Here is a 21,107-nt window from a genome sequence, read left to right as displayed (position 1 = left end):
ACATTATCGGGGTCCAAAAAAAACACCCCGATTCATAATCTTGGGGGTCTCAGCTACCTCCGGTAGCTGAAACCCCCGAGATTTTCCGTCACTGGGGGGCGCTACAAGCTTTTTCCTGCCTGACGTCTCAAGACGTCGGAACAGAATAAGTACCCTGTTTTTCCGACGTCTTGAGACGTTAGGCCGTCGCTATGGGGTTAAACTTCTCCACAGCATCATCACGGATGTACCTGTTTTGTTCCTTAGTCTTGATCAGACCTGGGCAAGGGGCGGCCCGCGGGCCACATCCGGCCCACCTGCTCTCTGTGACCGGCCCGCCCGTCTTCAGCCGGTGCAGTGGAGCCGGGCTGCAGCGTGCCGAGCAGGGAGAGATCCTGTGCAGGTCCGCACAGTCAGTGCAGGCAGCGGAACGCAGGAGTCTTTCCTCTGTTCCCTGCCGGCACTAATTGTCAGTGACACACGCGCGCGCTCTGATGTTGTCAGTACTGCGCTGCGTGTGTCATTTCAAAAGTTCCCGCCCGCCCTGCAGGAGAAGGAGCAGCACAGCAGACGGAATAATTCATCTTGCAGGACCTGCGATGATGTCATGCCCATGTGACTATGTGGGAGGAGACACAGGATGCCGGGCAGAAAGCAAAGATACTGAATCCTGAAGGAGATGTGGATACATGATGACTGGTAATGAGAAAAGAGGGGACATGTGGGGGAGGGGGGCTGCAGGGTGAGTGCATATGTGGGAAGATGGAGTTGCAGGGTGACTGGCATATGTGGAAAGATGGAGTTGCAGGGTGAGTGGCATATGTGGAAAGATGGAGTTGCAAGGTGAGTGGCATATGTGGAAAGATGGAGTTGCAGGGTGAGTGGCATATGTGGAAAGATGGAGTTGCAGGGTGAGTGGCATATGAGGGCTGCAGACTGACAGATGGATGTGAAGGGGTGCAGAGTGTTTGAGAGGGGTAAGTTGGGGTACAGGCAGGGTGAGATATGTGGGCATGGTGTGTGACATATGGGGGTGTAGTGTGTGTGATATGGGGGTGCAGGCTGTATGGGGTGTAGTGTGTGTGATATGGGGGTGCAGGCTGTATGGGGTGTAGTGTGTGTGATATGGGGGTGCAGGCTGTATGGGGAGCAGGGTGTGTGATATATGGGGGTGTAGTATATTACAGGTGTGCTATATGGAGGTGTATATAGTGGTGTAGTATATGGGGGTATAGTGATGTAGTATATTACAGGTGTGCTATATGGAGGTGTAGTATATTACAGGTGTGCTATATGGAGGTGTAGTATATTACAGGTGTGCTATATGGAGGTGTAGTATATTACAGGTGTACTATATGGAGTTGTAGTATATTACAGGTGTGCTATATGGGGGTGTACTATATTACAGGTGTAGTATATGGGGTGTAGTGATGTAGTATATTACAGGTGTGCTATATGGAGGTGTAGTATATTACAGGTGTACTATATGGAGGTGTAGTATATTACAGGTGTACTATATGGAGGTGTAGTATATTACAGGTGTACTATATGGAGGCGTAGTATATTACAGGTGTGCTATATGGAGGTGTATATTACAGGTGTTCTCTATGGAGGTGTAGTATATTACAGGTGTGCTATATGGAGGTGTAGTGATGTAGTATATTACAGGTGTGCTATATGGAGGTGTAGTATATTACAGGTGTAGTATATGGGGTGTAGTGATGTTGTATATTACAGGTGTATATAGGGGTGTAGTGATGTAGTATATTACAGGTGTAGTATATAGGGGTGTAATGATGTAGTATATCGGAGGTGTATTATATAGTGGTGTAGTATAATACAGGTGTATATGGGGGTGTAGTATATTACAGGTATATGGAGGGAGTGTAGTATAATACAGGTGTAGTATATAGGGGTGTAGTGGTGTAGTTTATTACAGGTGTAGTATATGGAGGGGGTGTAGTGATGTAGTATATTGGGTAGAACTGAGGTAATTATATTAGTCCGGCCCTCTAAACCAATCCCAATTTCTCATGCGGCCCCATGGAAAAATTAATTGCCCACCCCTGGTCTTGATGATGCTCTCTGCGCTTTAAACAGAACACTGAGGCTATTACAGAGCAGGTGCATCTATATGGAGATTTGATTACACACACGTGGAATATATTTATCATCAGTCATTTTAGACAACATTGGATCATTCAGAGACCCTCAATGAACTTCTGGAGTGAGTTTGCTGCACTGAACGTAAAGGGATTGAATAATATTGCACGCCCCACTTTTCAGTTTTTTATTTTTTAAAAAAGTTTAAAACAAGCAATAAATTTTGTTCTACTTCACAATTGTGTCCCACTTGTTGTTGATTCTTCACCATAACATTAACATTTGTATCTTTATGTTTGAAGCCTGAAATGTGGGAAAAGGTTGAAAAAAATCAAGGGGACTGAATACTTTAACAAGGCACTCTACTGTATATGTGCATGTATACATTCATACAGGGACAGATATACCTTTGGAGCAACCTTTGATAAAACTGTACAGATGCCCAAAGGGTAGAGGGGACTTTGCTCCCTCCAAAGCAGGTGGAATTTTGCATTATGATGAGATATCGGGCTGCAAAGGGTCCGTATGTTGTCTGTGTCAATTCCTGCATAAATACATACATTTAATCACCTTTATATTGCAAATCTAATGTTGTGGCTTTGGACGTGTGAATGGCTGTTGCTATACACAGAGCCGTAAGCACGAGGCAGTAAATGAATTGCACTGGAGGTCATCGGAATGAGGCTGGATATCTTCATTGTGATTAAAGTACTCCAAGTTGATTAAATGAAAGCTTGCCTAGTAACTCGGAATTATTATGCACATTTTTTCAGATAGGTGAACCAGTGTCACCATTTTATTAAGTAGAGGACCAGATAAGGGCAGGTGGTGCGTTTTTCATTACTTTAATTGTGTGATTTGTCTGGATTTTCAGCTTTTGATAAATGCTGTAGTGTTATATGACAGAATTAAAAGGATTTGGGAGTTTAAGAAAAGGACTTTGCAACAGGATTTCAACTCTTTGTATATTTGATGGATTTGGCTGGATTTTTGTTTTTTGTTTTCAATCATTGAGCTGCATTAAACAAAGAGTGTTGAGCAGGTGTGCATATCGCCAGCATATTCCACCAGCAAATACAATTCCAGATATCAAAAAAATTAATCCATCACAACCTATGGATTAGACTTTCACCCACACATGCAATTGAAGTGGATACTGACTCCATTAAGCAGAGCACGTGTTTGCAGCACAATCAGTGAGACTGCAATTAATCTGCTTCCATCTCATGGCCTTTTACTAATGAAATATTTGCAGGTACTGCTTATGGATGCGCGCTGTTTATACAGTTACAATTTGTATTTGAGCCTTTTTTATCAGTATAACAGTGTTTTTTTGTATATTTTTCTGATAACTGTAAAAAAATCCAGTTATAATTGGTAAAAATATTACGCAGAATATTTAGGAAAAAATATGATTTATAATGTTAATAATTCTGGTTTGCCAAAATAACAAAGACTATATGTATTACAGCAGGGTTCCCAAACTTGTAGCTCAGGGGCACATAATCTGTGACTCACGACTCTCTGTCACCTTGTTGCGTTAGCTCCAGGTCTATCAAACAGCAATGAAAGCAGGTCTCCAGATGGTGACCCTTTTGAGTAGCCTTTACAGAAATCTAGGTGCGGATGCCCATACACTGGCCACAGAGGTGGAGATAAAAACATGCTAAGCTGTAGATAGGATGGTAGTGCTAATTAGATGGGTGCATAAATCTGGATGCCATAGTGTAGTAGGACTACTTTGTTAGAATACTGAATGGGAGGGAGCAAGGTGGGAAGAACTGGATGTCACTACCCAAAGGGCTCTTTATGTGGCTCACGAACATCTGTCAGAGTTGAATGGGTGTCTTAGGGTAAGAAAGGTTGGGGACTACTGTATTATAGAAAAGAATTGTGAATGCATTTGAACCAAAACAATACATCTACAATTCTAATGGTGTATTTTACAAGGTCGAAATGAGCTGTATACGTTGGTCAGAAGGGTGAAGTTAGTCCGGTCCTGTCACAAGGAGGTTTTTACAAACATCGCCAACTGTCATGGTGGCGTCAGGATCTGAGGAGACTACAGATTCTGGCACTCTGCCTACTAACTTCTGCAATGTCTTTGGACAGCACAGGGAGACTCGGACATGGACCCAAAGACTTGTAGTTCATAGGCAAGCTAGCAAGCATTAATCCCTGATGGGCTGCTTGTTAGTCTCCTTTGATCACATGCTGTGAGGGAGCCAGTCACATTCGCTCCCCTCTCATATATGCTGGCTGGACACTTCCTTTTATGCAAGCTATAGCTTCTCTATACTGGTCTGGTAAGGTGTTGTAATCCAGACTTACTGGCAATTGTAGTACTTTGTTGAGGTGTGTGGTTGTGGTGTTAACCCTTGTGCTTTTGTTGCTGTCTTACTTATTTTGCTTTTCTCCTTAGTCTCTTACTGTTGTTCAAGTGAGTTTACAGTGTGTCTGAGGTTTTTTTTTCCCATCTGTTTTAATCTGTGTTGTCATTATGCTCCTCCCATTTCCTTCCCAGGGGGGAAACAGTTTAGTTCCGGTCATGGGAATAGTAAGGCACAGGACTCTGGCATCTCCACCATCAGGGGTAATCCAGAGGCTAGTCCACGGTCCCCTAGCATGAGAGACAGTATAGGAACTCTTTGTTGCCCGCTATCCTACAGTCACATCGTGACAGATCCATTGTATGGCCACAAGTGGGGGCAGAGAAGGGGAGACACATTGTTTCCAGATAACAGACATCTCATTCTGCTTCCAATCTGACCACATCTCATAGGGTTACACTATATAGACAACTTTTCTTCATGTCCCTGTTGGTGCAGATGGCTGTCAAAGAGAGGAGTTTGTTGCTATAGATTCTCCAGCAGAAGCTAGATCGTAGAGCATTATAGACCCTAGACAGAGCATAGGGGGAGCAGCCCTCCTGATACTGAGGCTGAACAACTACTTGCTTCTCACTTTTGCTATGTATTTAATCTGGGACCCAGCTGACCACTTTACCATTCATATTGAAGTTTTGACATGATCGCCTCATTTAACACTGCTGGATATTTTGCTTTGGGGCCATTTGAAAGTCCAGTGTACAGTACCAAGCCATGAACATTACTGGCGCTCTGTGCAGTCATACAGTGAGACATTCAGGCTATGACCCCAGATGTGGAATGCATTCAACAATATGTAACGGCACATGCAGTGAGCTTGGATATAAACAGTGGACATTTTCAACACCTGCTTTAAAACATCAGTTTCTCATGAACCCAAGAACGTATAGTTCACATTTTAGTGCAATAGACCTTCTGTTTTAGATGTTACAGCAACTTTTCTAGGTAACAAAGCAAGTGAATGACCCTGTAGTGTTAGCCAAAATAAATTTGCATTGTTATAATACATGACATATTGGTAGCAAATAATGCAAGTTTTCACAATTTAAATATAAAGTAACATTTACCTTTTCTGCTTTTAACTGAAGGTCCAGTGCAAGTCACTCTATGAAGATCAGTAGTCATTCATTTTAAAGAGAATCTGCACACGATCTTGTAATGCAGAGTAAAGCCATAGCTGTAATGTCGCTATAATACTAATTAAATTGATACCTTTCGTAGTTCTCTAATCACCATGTGAAGTTTTCTGCTAATTAGATTTCAGTGCAGTGGGGCAAACTGTACACTGTCTGTGATTCCCTAGGCCCTCCACCTTCCTCTGGTCTTTGAATGACAAGTCACTATTTCAAAAAAAGGAGGCAGGCACAGGGGCTGGGGAATCACAGACAGAGGAGAAGTGTATATGCCGGCTCCTCTGCACCAAAATCTAATTAGCAGAAAACTGTAAAAGGTGATTATAGAGGAATGACAAAGCAGATTTCTTCATCAAAGATATCAATGTAATCTGTATTACAGCGCCATTACAGTCATGTCTTTACTTTACTTTACTTTTCAAAATCGTGCTGAGAGGTTCTCTTTAAATGGAATACATTTATATGCTTTGAAGGTTAGTTTTGTAGAACATAAAATATGCATTGCTAGCATTTGTTCTCAAGCAAACATTTGGGGAAAATAAAGAAATAATAGCTGTGACTCTGCATTGAGGGAACAATGCGCCTCTGAATCTCATCGTTATGTATACACTAGAAATAGGCCTGATACTATCGCATCGGGAGTGCGGTGAAATGAACATCTGTCTGTGCTTAGTGGTGCTAACAGGAGCAGTGGACATGTGTCGCACTGTTTGCGCTTTCCAGTATATCTGTTGTATGTCATCGTTCCGCATTTGTGTATTGTATGTGTTGCGTTATTTGACGTCTTTCACCCCTGTGCACTGTCTCTTCCTTGTTGTGTGCTGTATATTGGTATCTGGTGTTGTGTTTCTTGTGCTGTGTGTATGTGTCGTCTGAGTACATGTGTGTGTATATGGCTGTATGCTGTGTATACGTGTGGTCTGTGTACATGTGTGTATATGGCTGTACGCCGTGTGTACGTGTGGTCTGTGTACATGTGTGTATATGGCTGTACGCTGTGTGTGCGTGTGGTCTGTGTACATGTGTGTGTATATGGCTGTACACTGTGTGTACGTGTCATCTGTATACATGTGTGCGTATATGTCTGGACGCTATGTGTACGAGTCGTCTGTGTACATGTGTGTATATATGACTGTACGCTGTGTGTACGTATCATCTGTGTATATGTGTGTGTATGGCTGTACGCTGTGTGTACGTGTCGTCTGTGTACATGTGTGTGTATATGGCTGTATGCTGTGTGTACGTGTCATCTGTGTATATGTGTGTGCATATGGCTGTACGCTGTGTGTACATGTCGTTAGTGTATATGTGTGTATATGGCTGTATGCTGTGTGTAGGTGGTGTCTGTGTATATGTGTCTGTATATGGCTGTACGCTGTGTGTAGGTGGCATCTGTGTATATTTGTGTATTCTCTCTGTCTCTCTCTCCCCCCTACCTTCCCCCGGAGAAAACACGGGTCTTTTAAATAAAAAGATTTTCTATATTCACCTGTATCCAGTGGTGCTGTCTCTGGCTCTGTTGCCTCTCGCTCCTGACCGCCGCTTATTATACTCACTGAATATTCACTGCACTGATGAGCTGGAAGCAGGAGCAGCGCTGGAGACTTAAGAGCGGTAACGTCACCGCTACTTGCGCCATGTCTGTCAGTGCCGCCCGCCATGTCTCTGTCAGTGCCGCCCGCCATGTCTCTGTCAGTGCCGCCCGCCATGTCTCTCTCAGTGCCGCCTGCCATCTCTCTCTCAGTGCCGCCCGCCATGTCTCTCTCAATGCTGCCCGCCATGTCTCTCTCAGTGCCGCCCGCCATGTCTCTCTCAGTGCCGCCCGCCATGTCTCTCTCAGTGCCGCCTGCCATGTCTCTCTCAGTGCCGCCCGCCATGTCTCTGTCAGTGCCCCCGCCATGTCTCTCTCAGTGCCGCCCGCCATGTCTCTCTGTGCCGCCCGCCATGTCTCTCTCAATGCCGCCCGTCATGTCTCTCTCAGTGCCGCTCGCCATGTTTCTGTCAGTGCCGCTCGCCATGTCTCTCTCAGTGCCGCTCGCCATGTTTGTCAGTGCCGCCCGTCATGTCTCTCTCAGTGCCGCTCGCCATGTTTCTGTCAGTGCCGCTCGCCATGTCTCTGTCGGTGCCGCCCGCCATGTCTGTCAGTGCCGCCCGCCATGTCTCTCTCAGTGCCGCCCGCCATGTCTCCCTCAGTGCCACCCGCCATGTCTCTCTCAGTGCTGCCCGCCATGTCTCTCTCAGTGCCGTCCGCCACGTCTCTGTCGGTGCCGCCCGCCACGTCTGTCTCAGTGCCGCCCGCCATGTCTCTGTCAGTGCCGCCCGCCATGTCTCTCTCAGTGCCGCCCGCCATGTCTCGTCACTCACCGCAATTTGGGTTCTGCCTGTACTTTTGTCCCTGGTTACCATGGCTATGATGTGGGCGCGAACTGCAGCTGCGCAACTGACAGTGCCGCGATGCATGCTGGAATAGGGTTATATAAACTGGCGATTATGTATGTAGATTTCTATTTAGCATAGTTTTATATATAGTTTGTTAATATTCTAATATTCTTTTGTAGGTTCACAAAAGGCTGACAGTTTTTCTGAAAAAAGACCACTACTTGGAATGTGCAAAAGTATAGGTTCCTGCAGGTAAGACCCTATTTGGTTTAAGAGTAAATCGATCTTTTTGTCTCTTCCCTTTGTTATTAGTGAACTTGCTGCTTTTTGAAGACTCATTTATAGTCTTATCCTGTAGTATTTTGTTGCTTCACTCCCCATCTTTTTTTATTAACTGAGGTTCCATTCACAATGGTAGTTTAAGGCTATGTGCGCACTAGAACTGTGAAGTTTCTCAAGAAAATTTCTTGAGAAACTTCTGGGAGTGGAAGATTTCCGGACCTCCGGAAAAAATCCGCACCAAATCCGCATGTGGATTTGCCGCGGATTAGCCGCGAATTTGCCGCGATTTTCCCGCAGGTTCTTCCCTGCGGATTTTGCAGGCTGTACTGCCGAAATCCGCAGGGTACCTGCGGAAAAGAATTGACATGCTCATTTTCTCAAGACATTTTCTCAAGAAATTCTTCTCAAGGAAATTTCTTGAGAAAAATCCGCAGTGTGCGCACAGCTATTTTTTTTTCATATAGTATTTACTGGGAAATGTCTGCACAAAGATTGCAGACATTTCTCAAGAAATTTCCGCGGCAAATCCGCGGGTAAATCCGCGGGTAAAACGCACTAGTGCGCACATAGCCTAAGGCTCAGTTTTGGATTCCACAGTAAGAATAAAGCCTAAAAAATGACTGACACAATGATGAATTCTAGAAGGACCCCATTGTAAATCATTAGTGACCATCAGGCGCCGCTGGGGTCCATTGTCTAATAAATCTAGGAATGCATTGTTCTTTGCTGTACAGTGAGTACCCATCAGGCTCCTAGACATTGAATGACGCAGTAGTGCGTATGCACTTTACACAGGCAGGGGGTTTGGGATCCCCATTCTAATGATGGAGCCTCAAACATATATTTATGCCCTATCCTGCAGATAGGAAATTAACAATGGTCGTGGTATGATCCTTTGTTCCTCAATGTGATATGTTCATAGTCTTGGTTGTACATTATATTTTAAAGTAAGCATGGCTGTTCTATACACATATATGCGAGTCATCCATATTTGATATATTTAGAGTACGTCGTAATAGATGGAGCCTACAAACCTGTATTACATATACATTTACAAGATGCAGCTTTTTCATGTAGTGTAATGAAAGCTGCTGAAACAAATGACAGCCTTGATTGTGTGGTACTCACTTCGAAAAGCGTACTCGGTACTGCTGGTGTGCATTAATGTGTTGCAGATCTGTTTGAAATTAGGTAAACTTTACATTTTGTTGGGTGAATGCTTGTCAGAATGTATATAATCCCAGGAGCAAATCTGATTAGATTAGAAGCACTGTTTATTTCTAGTTTGCCAGTGAATGTTCTATTTTGGTTGTTTGCTTGTAGGATTTGTACTAAGTTTCTGCGACCAAGTAACTTGATGTATTTGTGTATATATGGCCTTGCTTTATTCCGAATATTTAGATAAATGCGCTTCTCTATCAGCTCTCTGTACCCATAACCTTTCCTTGGGTTGTTATTTTATTTACTCTTTATGTTCTGGAAAGAGTAACACAAATTAGGACATTAAAACAATGAGACGTGAAGCGAAAATGATTCATCGACTTGCTATCGAAATGTTATTGTGAGAAGTTTACTTTTCTGGCTTTGGGTTCGTGATATTTTAAGGAAAGTATGTCAAAACATTTTTCCATCCATTTTGTCTTAATATAACTTGAAATAGATAATAATAGAAAGTATCTTTAGAGCCTAGAATTGGACAGTGCAAGACATTGCTGCACAACTGTGATGATCCTGAAAAGCATGAGTGGCAGACGGATACAGTGGGAGAGAGGGTCCTTTTATGCCAACTCCTTATTTTATTTAGGAAACCTGAACAATATGGATATTCAGCTGGGATTTTCCTTATATATGCATCAACAAAACATATGTGACCCAATTCATCAAAGCTTTTATACCAGAATTGTGGCATAAAAAGCTTTTGAAAAGTAACATATTTTTGGTGCAACTGAAAGTTGTGCTAAAATGTAACAAGTTTTGGGGGTACTTTGCACACTACGACATCGCATCTGCGATGTCGGTGGGGTCAAATCGAAAGTGACACACATCCGGCGTCGCTGTCGACATCGGAGTGTGTAAATCGTTTTTGATACGATTAACGAGTGCAAAAGCGTCGAAATCGTATCATCGGTGTAGTGTCATTCATTTCCATAATTTCGGAAGGACCGATGTTACGATGTTGTTCCTCGTTCTTGCGGCAGCACACATCACTGTGTGTGAAGCCGCAGGAGCGAGGAACATCGCCTTACCTGCATCCCGGCTGCAATGAGGAAGGAAGGAGGTGGGCGGCATGTTTACGTCCCGCTCATCTCCGCCCTTCTGCTTCTATTGGCCGCCTGCCGTGTGGCGTCGCTGTGATGCCGCACGACCTGCCCCCTTAGGAAGTCCCTGGTTGTAGCAACAACAGCAGCAGGTGGAGTCGTGGATGTGTCCGGTATGGATGAGGATACTTGCGACAGCGGGTATCGTGGTAGGCAGACAGTATGGACACTTGCGACAATGGGTATCGTAACAGCCGAGCAGCAGTAGATTAGTAGTGCACTGAAACATAAACATTAATCAGCAGTTGAATGTAGCACAATAACTGCAGCAGCAACAGCAGCACTGAGGACGTGAGAACTAGCAACACAACTAACTTGTTGCCCAGGCACCTCCCTTAAAGGGAACCTGTCAGCAGAAATGTCCCCTAAAACCTAACAGATTCCCCCTCTGCAGCTCCTGGGCTGCATTCTATAAAGGTCCCTGTTATGATTGTGCCCACTTTCTGACCGAAAAAAAGTGTTTATAAAGTTGTACCTTTTTGGCTTCTGATTCTGTAAATCCGTCACGGGGGCGGGCTGCCTGATGGCCGTTATTCTGCCCCCTGGTCCTGTATGCCGCCCCCATCGCTGATTTCAATACTTCTGGACGCCGCCCACTGCTCCAGCCATCCCCGCGCATGCCCAGTGCCCATCTCTCGGGGATGAGCAGAGCACTGTGCCCAGCGTCACCGCTGGTGACGTGCACGCAGGGTTAAGATTATGGGCGGTGCTGTGATGTTTATTCCTAAGCAACCGCCCATAATCGCGGGACCGCGCTTTCGGTGTAGTCACTGCTCCGCGCTCTTCCCATCTATTTCCTGCCTCGGGGCAAGATGGGAAGGAGGCGAAGTGAGGTCAGCAGCAGCGCGCTTGCGCAGAAAGAAGCAGGCCGAGGGGGAAAGCGCGGTCCCGCGATTATGGGCGGTTGCTTAGGAATAAACATCACAGCACCGCCCATAATCTTAACCCTGCGTGCACGTCACCAGCGGTGACGCTGGGCACAGTGCTCATCCCCGAGAGATGGGCACTGGGCATGCGCGGGGATGGCTGGAGCAGTGGGCGGCGTCCAGAAGTATTGAAATCAGCGATGGGGGCGGCATACAGGACCAGGGGGCAGAATAACGGCCATCAGGCTGCCCGCCCCCGTGACGGATTTACAGAATCAGAAGCCAAAAAGGTACAACTTTATAAACACTTTTTTTCGGTCAGAAAGTGGGCACAATCATAACAGGGACCTTTATAGAATGCAGCCCAGGAGCTGCAGAGGGGGAATCTGTTAGGTTTTAGGGGACATTTCTGCTGACAGGTTCCCTTTAAGGGGAAGGTGCCTTAAACTCCTGAAACCGCTCAGCTGACCTGAGAAGCACTTCCAGGTAAGGGTGCACTGGGGCATGGCTGCATGCACACACTATGGGCTTTCCCAGGAGGTCTGTGTCGTGTGTGCAGACCCTGGGAGACAGCAGCATGATCCAGGGACAGGGCGGCCACCGCAGGGCGGCTGGGCAGGTGAGAGAACTGACATGCTTGCTGGGGGAAGGGGTAGGACAGCGTGGGGACTCCGTATGGGTGTTCCATAAATACACCTTTTTATGGTGGCCATTTAGCAGCCTTTTTCCGCAATTTTGCCTTTTTAAAATGCAGAGGAATAACTAGACGGTGCTCCCCAGTGGGCGAAAATGCTCCTAATAAGTACCCCGTGATCGCCAGGACCCGATAGCTGCCATGGCCAAGCAATAGCCTTAGTGTATGGTGGCTTATTGGATCCTACCAATAATCGGGTCAATCAGACCAAGTGTCAGCGCAAAACTGGTTGGTCTGATACACTGCATTACACAAGTATTGTAGTGCATGAGACCAGTAATCAAAGTTTAAAATATTGAACTCGGACATCCATTGGTACACAGGTCTCCTAACCCAAATTTTACAGCCTTGTAGACATACAGCTGTGGAAAAAATTAAGAGACCACTACAAAACTTTCAGTTTTTCTGATTTTTCTCTTTATAGGTATATATTTCAGTGAAATGTAAATTGTTCTTTTTTTCTATAAACTACTGACAACATGTCTCTGAATTTCCAAGCAATAAATTTTGTATATATTTTCTGAAAATGAGAAATGGTCAAAATAAAAAAAATGCATTGCTTTTAGATGTCAAATTATGCAAAGAAAACACGTTCATAATCATTTAGAAACAACAATGCTAATGTTTTAACTCAAGAACAGTTCAGAAATCAATATTTTGTGGAATAACCATCATTTTTAATAACAGCTTTCATGCGTCTTGGCATGCTTTCCACCAGTCTTTCACACTGCTTTACGTGACCTTATGCCACTACTGGTGCAAAAATATAAGCATTTTTTCTTTGTTTGATGGCTTGTGACTATCCATCTTCCTCTTGATTACATTCCAGAGGTTTTCCATGGGGTTCAGGTCTCGAAATTGGGCTGGCCATGACAAGATTTTTATATGGTGGTCCTTCATTCACACATTGATTGACCTAGCTATGTGGCATGGCGCATTGTCCTGCTGGAAAAAAAATAGTCCTCAGATTTGGAGAACATTGCCTGAGCAGAAGGAAGCAACTGTTTTTCCAGGATAACCTTGTATGCAGCTTGGTTCATACGTCCTTCGCAAAGTTTAATCTAATATGAGGCTGTCAAGTTCAGGTCAGGAGACTCATGGCAAGTCACGGATGTCTGAATTCGGCCCAAGGCTAGGTTTCCATTTATAATGTGCTCTATGCTGAGCACTTATGTTTTTATTTCCATTTATCACCCAAGAATCACATTTTAGATTAAACCCTTTGTGGAATTATTCACTGTAATTAGGCATATGGAGACAGACTGACCTCAGTCTGCCCTCTGTTTGGGCAATGTCCATCTTCTTGGCCATATTTTCAGGTCACAAAGGTGTGGTTATCGACAATTGTGTGCATGCCTAACGAAGACACCACCAGGGCTGACAGCAAATGGACAACGAATGGAGTCCAAATCTGCTTCATCATGGCTCAATCAGACTTATAGTTTGAATCACTTTTTGGGGAATTTATATGGAAACCCCAAAGTAAATGTTTGGTGTAGGGTACAGGATAAATGTCAATCTAGCTTTGAAAGCAAATAGAAAATATTGTTTTCCCCTAAAATGCTACCAATAAAACTTCAATGCATTTTGAAAAAACAGGCCTCATGCAGGTATGTCATCTATCAACCAAAAAAATGTTTACATGTGACATCTGGCTCGAAGACACCTCCAATGATTGGCTGAGTCGCACTGATTGGCCGAATGAAACACGGCCAACGAGTAGCTGAAAACATCCCATCTGATGACTGACTGGAACATCCAGCCAGCCGATTTACCAAGCGCTTGTAAGACCCTCAACAACAGCGTCCGGCCCACTGCACACTGAGGGAGAGAGATTCACAGAAAAGTCGATACCCGCACGACTCGCTCCAGCCCATTTTTATGTGCCAATTTTTTTAGCCCATCAAAGTTTTCTCCAGTCCATCCAGCAGACCACGCTCAGATGGGCAAGCAGGACAGCCAGCAGCCACACCAGTTCTCTGCGGATAGACTCCCCACCAATCACCGGTAATTATCACTCCAAAGAAAGAAGGATAGGGGATCTCCTGACAAATTCATAATTACCTGTCCTAAAGATCCAGAACTCCCTATCTTCTGATCCATGCACAAGTGTACTATGTGGGGCAGAGAACAACAGCTAATTAGCTTACGGACCTTTGCCCCGGTACCCTACTACTGACTGTGTAAAGGTACAATTGGTCTAGCTACACCAATAGGAGAAGATAAGGTCTGAACGATTACAGCCTCTACTCTCTGTCGCTATGTGAAACATGGTGCGTAATTACACTCTGTTACATATAAGCTATCCATCTGAAAGACACAAAGCAAAAGAAAGGTTAGTGCCCAACCTAAGACAGGTCTGGGACAGACCTTGCCTCCAACTGACACGACTAGAAACTAAGGAAGCCTGACTCCGATAGGCAAGATATACTCTGCCAAAAAGGTGCCAATTTAGTTTAGATGCAATAACAGTGTCAGCCTCCAGGTGGCCGCAGACTATCGCAAGGTTTTGTGTCCCCCAGTGAGATAAACTAGAATTGACAATTTTAGAGCTAAAATAACAGTTTACTGAAAAAATAAATAAATAAATACATTTTTCATTTCTTTAATGGCTCAATGTTTTAAAGTTCTGTGAAAATGCATTAAACAAAAAAGGTCTGCAGTAATCCATAGCAAGGTTCCGCGACGTTCCCCAAAAACGAACCTGAAAGACACAAAAAGAGAATATTATTAATTAAGGAGAAGAGACACCTTCATTCACCAATTTACTTCTCTGCAAAATCCCTAACTCAGGTCCACTGTAATCCAAGGCTCACTTTCCCCGCCTATGAAAACCAGATTGTTCCTCATTGGCTTGGAGAGCAGCCACTGCAGCCTCACAGACTTTGCTGTGTGAGAACCACTGCAGTGATTAAGGACCATCGTTGGTCAGAAACGCATGGCCAGTTTCTTTCTTCTCTTTTAAATGCTCTGTACCATGTACCATACTGGATGCTTTTAATAATTCTAATAAATCAGATTTTACACTTTTTCATGGAAACTTTGTGCTAGTCGTATTACCTTGGTTTCTTGGATTTTTGGAGTTCATGACCATGCACTAGGATCAGGTGAGCTGACATTTGGCTACTATTTGTCCCTTCCATAAATCTTGTCATCTTGCTTACCAAGGAGGCTTATGGAGGGGAGATGATCACAGGATCAGAGTGCACAGTGGCCGTGTGGCTCATTTTTGTGAAAATAGCTTAGAATGCATTAAAATGAAAACATTATACTAGCCCCTTACGCTACTTTCACACATCCGGTTTTTTCTCTGCGGCACAATACGGCGCTCTGCAGAAAAACCGCAACCGTTTTTTTTGGCGCCGGTTGCGGTTTTTTTTGCATAGACTTACATTAGTGCCGTATTGTGCCGCATGGGCCTGCGTTCCGTCCGGTTTATGCCGCATGCGGCAGATTTAGCCGATGCCGCGGCCGGATGGAACGTTGCCTGCAACGTTTTTTGCTCCGGCAAAAAAAACGCATTGCGCCGCATCCGGCTGCTGCGGCGCATTTTTCAATGCATGCCTATGGACGCCGGATGCGGCGCGATGCGGAAAAAACGCATCCGGCCACCGCATGCGGTTTCTTCCACTGCGCATGCTCAGTAGCGTGCCGCAACCGGAAAAAAACGGACCGGCCGCATGTAAAAACTTATGCAAAGGATGCGGTGTTTTCACCGCATCCGTTGCATAGGTTTCACAGCCGGATTGAGCCGCACGGCTCAAACCGGATGTGTGAAAGTAGCCTTACCAACCCACTGCTACTTTTGTGCTAGTCACAGGAAATCCTTGACACTAGGATCCCAAGTGGTAATAAGATTAGGTAATAGTGGTGGTGGGAGGTGCGTAGAAATTGCAGGACAAATCAATCCCCATAGATAAAACCACAAGCTAAAATATTCCAATATCTTTTATAAACCACTTTGGTAAGGTCAAGCAAGCATTAACAAGACATATATTAAACCAATGAGGTTATACAATGACACTTTCAACTCTTTCAACACATTATCTGTTCTATTCCTTTAATACCACCAATTTTGCTTTTCCTGCATTACCTTTCCACAACCTGGTCAGAGTTCCTGCAGAAATCCCACATGGACAGAATTTACCCAGATGTTCTTTTCCTTTTTGGTTTTCCTTTAATTTGCAAATCTTGTAATCTAAGCCTGGAGTTGACTGAAGCAACATCTGAACCAACGGCGGCGAGTGCCAGCCAAAAAACACAATGTGTTTCACATTTCTGCTTTAAGGCCTACATCCTTTTTGGTGGTTGAAATAAAACTGTTATTTTGAAATTATTATACAGTAAAAGCCCTGAAAGTCCTGCAGTAGTTTTATAAACCTCCACTTAGATGGGAAGAATGATTACAAGAAAGAACAGTTTCATCTATCTCACATTCAAAATAAGCCATTACCAGCAAAAGTAATGAAGCACAATTACTTTACAGGTAAGAAAGTGTAGATCACCGGAACTCAGCCTCCCCTACACAACATTATACATTCAGGACATGGCAAGTTTACATTTGGTTACTTTTCCACTTTTTTCCAGAGCCATAATTTATTAATATTTTCATTGGTCAAGTTATGTCAGGCCTTGTTTTTGGAGGATGAATTGTCATTTGTCTCCATTCACTTCGCAATATAACGTACTGAAAAACAGGAAATAAAAAATACACAATTCCGCCATTTAATTTTGGGTTTTGTTTTTACGGCCTTCATTGTATGGTAAAAATTTATAACTACATTAATACAAATTTTATACAGCCTTATTATTTCAACAGTTAAAAAGAAATCATTACTCTGTTAAAAAAGATGCTGTCATTGACATTTTTTTAGATTTTTTTTTTCTATGCCATTCTGAGTGCCATGCAATGTTTCGTCTTCGTTACAAGAGAAACGTTTTGATACCATGTTAGCTAGTTGAAAAATGATTGATTACTGTCAGTGAGAGAAACAAAATTATAATTTTGTAGTTGTGATACCTTTTAATGGCTAACTAAAATAAAAATAAAATGGTGTTACAAAGCATGCTTTCGAGACATCTCGAAGAATGGAGCTGAGATGTCTCGAAAGCTTGCTTTGTAACACCATTTTATTTTATTTTAGTTAGCCATTGCAAGGTATCACAGCTACAAAATTATTATTTTGTTTCTCTCACTGAGAACAATCAATCATGTTTCGTCTTGGCATGATCGCCCACCATTCATTGCACCTATAAATCGGATGCAATTGTAAGAGTGAACTCCTTTTCCCCACACTCACTCATCCACTCACCTATCGCAATAGACGGACAATGATCTAAGTTCCTCCATAGCTAGTTCATACATTCACACCATGCTTCTTTCTGCCACTACTCACCAGTTTTTTAGGCCAGGGAGTTACCAGTCTTCCCTAGGTAACACACTAGTACGCATGCACACCCAGTTTCCTAAGCATTCAACAGGTACATGGGTTCACAGTATAACATGGGTTCACTTCTGCTCCTCTCATTTTTAAGCTGAAAGAAATCTACCTTTGCCAACTGTAGATTATGCTCTGTTGGTCTATGAGTTGTGGTGTCCCAGACTAGCTAGATAAAGAGTTGCTTAGTGCTTGGTGTTGTTATGGAGTTACCCATCATCTTGTTCCTTCCTTCCTGCTCTTGTTTTCCATCTAATCTCTTATTGTCTTATACCTCTGTGTGTGCAAGATATGTGAAAGTTTTGGTTTCCCCTGTTTGTTTATTTCTGTGGGTTAAATCGCACTCCTATCCTGGCCCCACCCCACCCCGGGGAGTAGGTGGGGGTATAAGATCAGGACTGGTCAGGAGCAGGGCCAGGAAGGAGACTCGGACATCACCACCATTAGGGGTATCTCTAAGAATAAAGCACAGGCCCCCTATTCTGTTGCTCAGCTTACGTGCCCCGGTTTCCCACTGTCTCCATAGTGCATCGTGACAACATTGACTACTTTATATTGTATCAAAGTGTCATATCTTCAGTAATGTCCTATGAAAAGATACAGTTAGGTCCAGAAATATTTGGACAGTGACACAAGTTTTGTTATTTTAGCTGTTTACAAAAACATGTTCAGAAATACAATTATATATATAATATGGGCTGAAAGTGCACACTCCCAGCTGCAATATGAGAGCTTTCACATCCAAATCGGAGAAAGGGTTTAAGAATCATAGCTCTGTAATGCATAGCCTCCTCTTTTTCAAGGGACCAAAAGTAATTGGACAAGGGACTCTAAGGGCTGCAATTAACTCTGAAGGCGTCTCCCTCGTTAACCTGTAATTAATGAAGTAGTTAAAAGGTCTGGGGTTGATTACAGGTGTGTGGTTTTGCATTTGGAAGCTGTTGCTGTGACCAGACAACATGCGGTCTAAGGAACTCTCAATTGAGGTGAAGCAGAACATCCTGAGGCTGAAAAAAAAGAAAAAATCCATCAGAAAGATAGCAGACATGCTTGGAGTAGCAAAATCAACAGTCGGGTACATTCTGTGAAAAAAGGAATTGACTGGTGAGCTTGGGAACTCAAAAAGGCCTGGGCGTCCACGGATGACAACAGTGGTGGATGATTGCCGCATACTTTCTTTGGTGAAGAAGAACCCGTTCACAACATCAACTGAAGTCCAGAACACTCTCAGTGAAGTAGGTGTATCTGTCTCTAAGTCAACAGTAAAGAGAAGACTCCATGAAAGTAAATACAAAGGGTTCACATCTAGATGCAAACCATTCATCAATTCCAAAAATAGACAGGCCAGAGTTAAATTTGCTGAAAAACACCTCATGAAGCCAGCTCAGTTCTGGAAAAGTATTCTATGGACAGATGAGACCAAGATCAACCTGTACCAGAATGATGGGAAGAAAAAAGTTTGGAGAAGAAAGGGAACGGCACATGATCCAAGGCACACAACATCCTCTGTAAAACATGGTGGAGGCAACGTGATGGCATGGGCATGCATGGCTTTCAATGGCACTGGGTCACTTGTGTTTATTGATGACATAACAGCAGACAAGAGTAGCCGGATGAATTCTGAAGTGTACCGGGATATACTTTCAGCCCAGATTCAGCCAAATGCCGCAAAGTTGATCGGACGGCGCTTCATAGTACAGATGGACAATGACCCCAAGCATACAGCCAAAGCTACCCAGGAGTTCATGAGTGCAAAAAAGTGGAACATTCTGCAATGGCCAAGTCAATCACCAGATTTTAACCCAATTGAGCATGCATTTCACTTGCTCAAATCCAGACTTAAGACGGAAAGACCCACAAACAAGCAAGACCTGAAGGCTGCGGCTGTAAAGGCCTGGCAAAGCATTAAGAAGGAGGAAACCCAGCGTTTGGTGATGTCCATGGGTTCCAGACTTAAGGCAGTGATTGCCTCCAAAGGATTCGCAACAAAATATTGAAAATAAAAATATTTTGTTTGGGTTTGGATTATTTGTCCAATTACTTTTGACCTCCTAAAATGTGGAGTGTTTGTAAAGAAATGTGTACAATTCCTACAATTTCTATCAGATATTTTTGTTCAAACCTTCAAATTAAACGTTACAATCTGCACTTGAATTCTGTTGTAGAGATTTCATTTCAAATCCAATGTGGTGGCATGCAGAGCCCAACTCGCGAAAATTGTCACTGTCCAAATATTTCTGGACCTAACTGTATATTTATAAAAATGTGGGGCTTGTACTCAGTTTTGTTAGATACTGTGTATTAAATAATTTGTAATGCAATTAAACATAAGGACTTTTTGCATAATAATAACATTTTTAACTGAACAATAGCGTTAAAGTGGCTACCAATAGGCGCTGTATATGGTAACACATGCGCTTTTGAATGAGTAGCCATGACTGAGGCATCTGATCTGTGTCATTTGTCAGCCCCTGCCATCTCATATACAAAAAAAAAGTATGTGTTTGGTGTATACCTTTTTTCTTACTGTGTGGAATGAGATTGTATTCAGTTGATATGAGGATAAATTGTGTAAGTTAATTCAAGAAAATGTAAGTTTTGAGTCTGTTACACATTTTCCTTGTTTTTATAGTACTCTTTTCAGCCCTTATTAATCCCCACAAAGTTCCCTGTTCCTTGACTTTAACAATTTACGTAATGTAATATTAATTATCTTGAGAATGTAACAGGTATGTTCTAAACGTCAAAATCTGTCAAAAGTATTTTAATGCTGCGTATATATCCGGCGTGTCCTTTGATAGATTTTTGACTCAATTTCACTGTAAACTTTAGAGGTGGGCTGCATTCATAGTGATTTTCAGCCTGTGTACATTGGCACTGGGGTATGAAAGACCAAGACCAAACAAATACTAAAATGATTATTGTATGATCAGCTTACATTTAGACATAATCAGATTTGCTTCCATTTTTAACGTCTGACGACATCCTCTGAGGGGAAGAAAATTCCTTGTTGGCAAGCTGATATGTGAATAGAAAGTTGCTTCGATGCCAACAAAACAGCAAAGCAATACATCTAAATGAAAGACATGCCAGTATTCCAGTGTTTTTTTTTTCTCTGTACTTACTATGCTACTGGGCTTACACGATATTTCAAAGTAAACTTCATTGTAGAATTTAGTAAAAGATAGCCTGCATCAATTGGGACTCAGGGGAATTATCACCTTGTGTTTGTCGTTACACAGGGTAGGCCACAAAAAACCCAGTCCCATTTCACATGTGATTTCTACAGGATAACGCTTATCTGACAATTCCTCTGAGTTGTCTTACAGAAAAACTATCTTAGGTGCCCGTAGCAATCAGCTCAGCTCTCATTTTATCAAAATATTAGTTGTTTATGCATTACTCTGGATCAACATGTTAGGCTATAGCTTGAACTCGATGGACTTAAAGGGGTTGTTAAATTAACAAAGTTGCTATTAGTCAATAGATCTTGGAATAATAATAATTTCCACAATTGGATGTGTTTAA

General features: G+C 43.1%; 1 protein-coding gene across 4 annotated transcripts in view; it reads left to right on the top strand.

Annotated features, from left to right (window-relative positions):
- The window catches only part of BCAS3 (BCAS3 microtubule associated cell migration factor), a 1,792,248-nt gene that overhangs the window by 215,893 nt on the left and 1,555,248 nt on the right, over window positions 1–21,107 (top strand). For all 4 annotated transcript variants that reach the window (XM_075336241.1, XM_075336239.1, XM_075336242.1 and 1 more), the window contains exon 8: window positions 8,161–8,233. In XM_075336241.1, the coding sequence (XP_075192356.1) occupies window positions 8,161–8,233 (73 nt within the window). The remainder of the gene's footprint in view (window positions 1–8,160; window positions 8,234–21,107) is intronic.

This window comes from Anomaloglossus baeobatrachus, chromosome 2 (assembly GCF_048569485.1).
Source record: "Anomaloglossus baeobatrachus isolate aAnoBae1 chromosome 2, aAnoBae1.hap1, whole genome shotgun sequence".
NCBI classification, from domain to species: Eukaryota; Metazoa; Chordata; class Amphibia; order Anura; family Aromobatidae; genus Anomaloglossus; species Anomaloglossus baeobatrachus.
The sequence above is the reverse complement of the archived record's forward strand: the minus strand, read 5'-3'. Positions and strand labels throughout refer to the sequence as shown.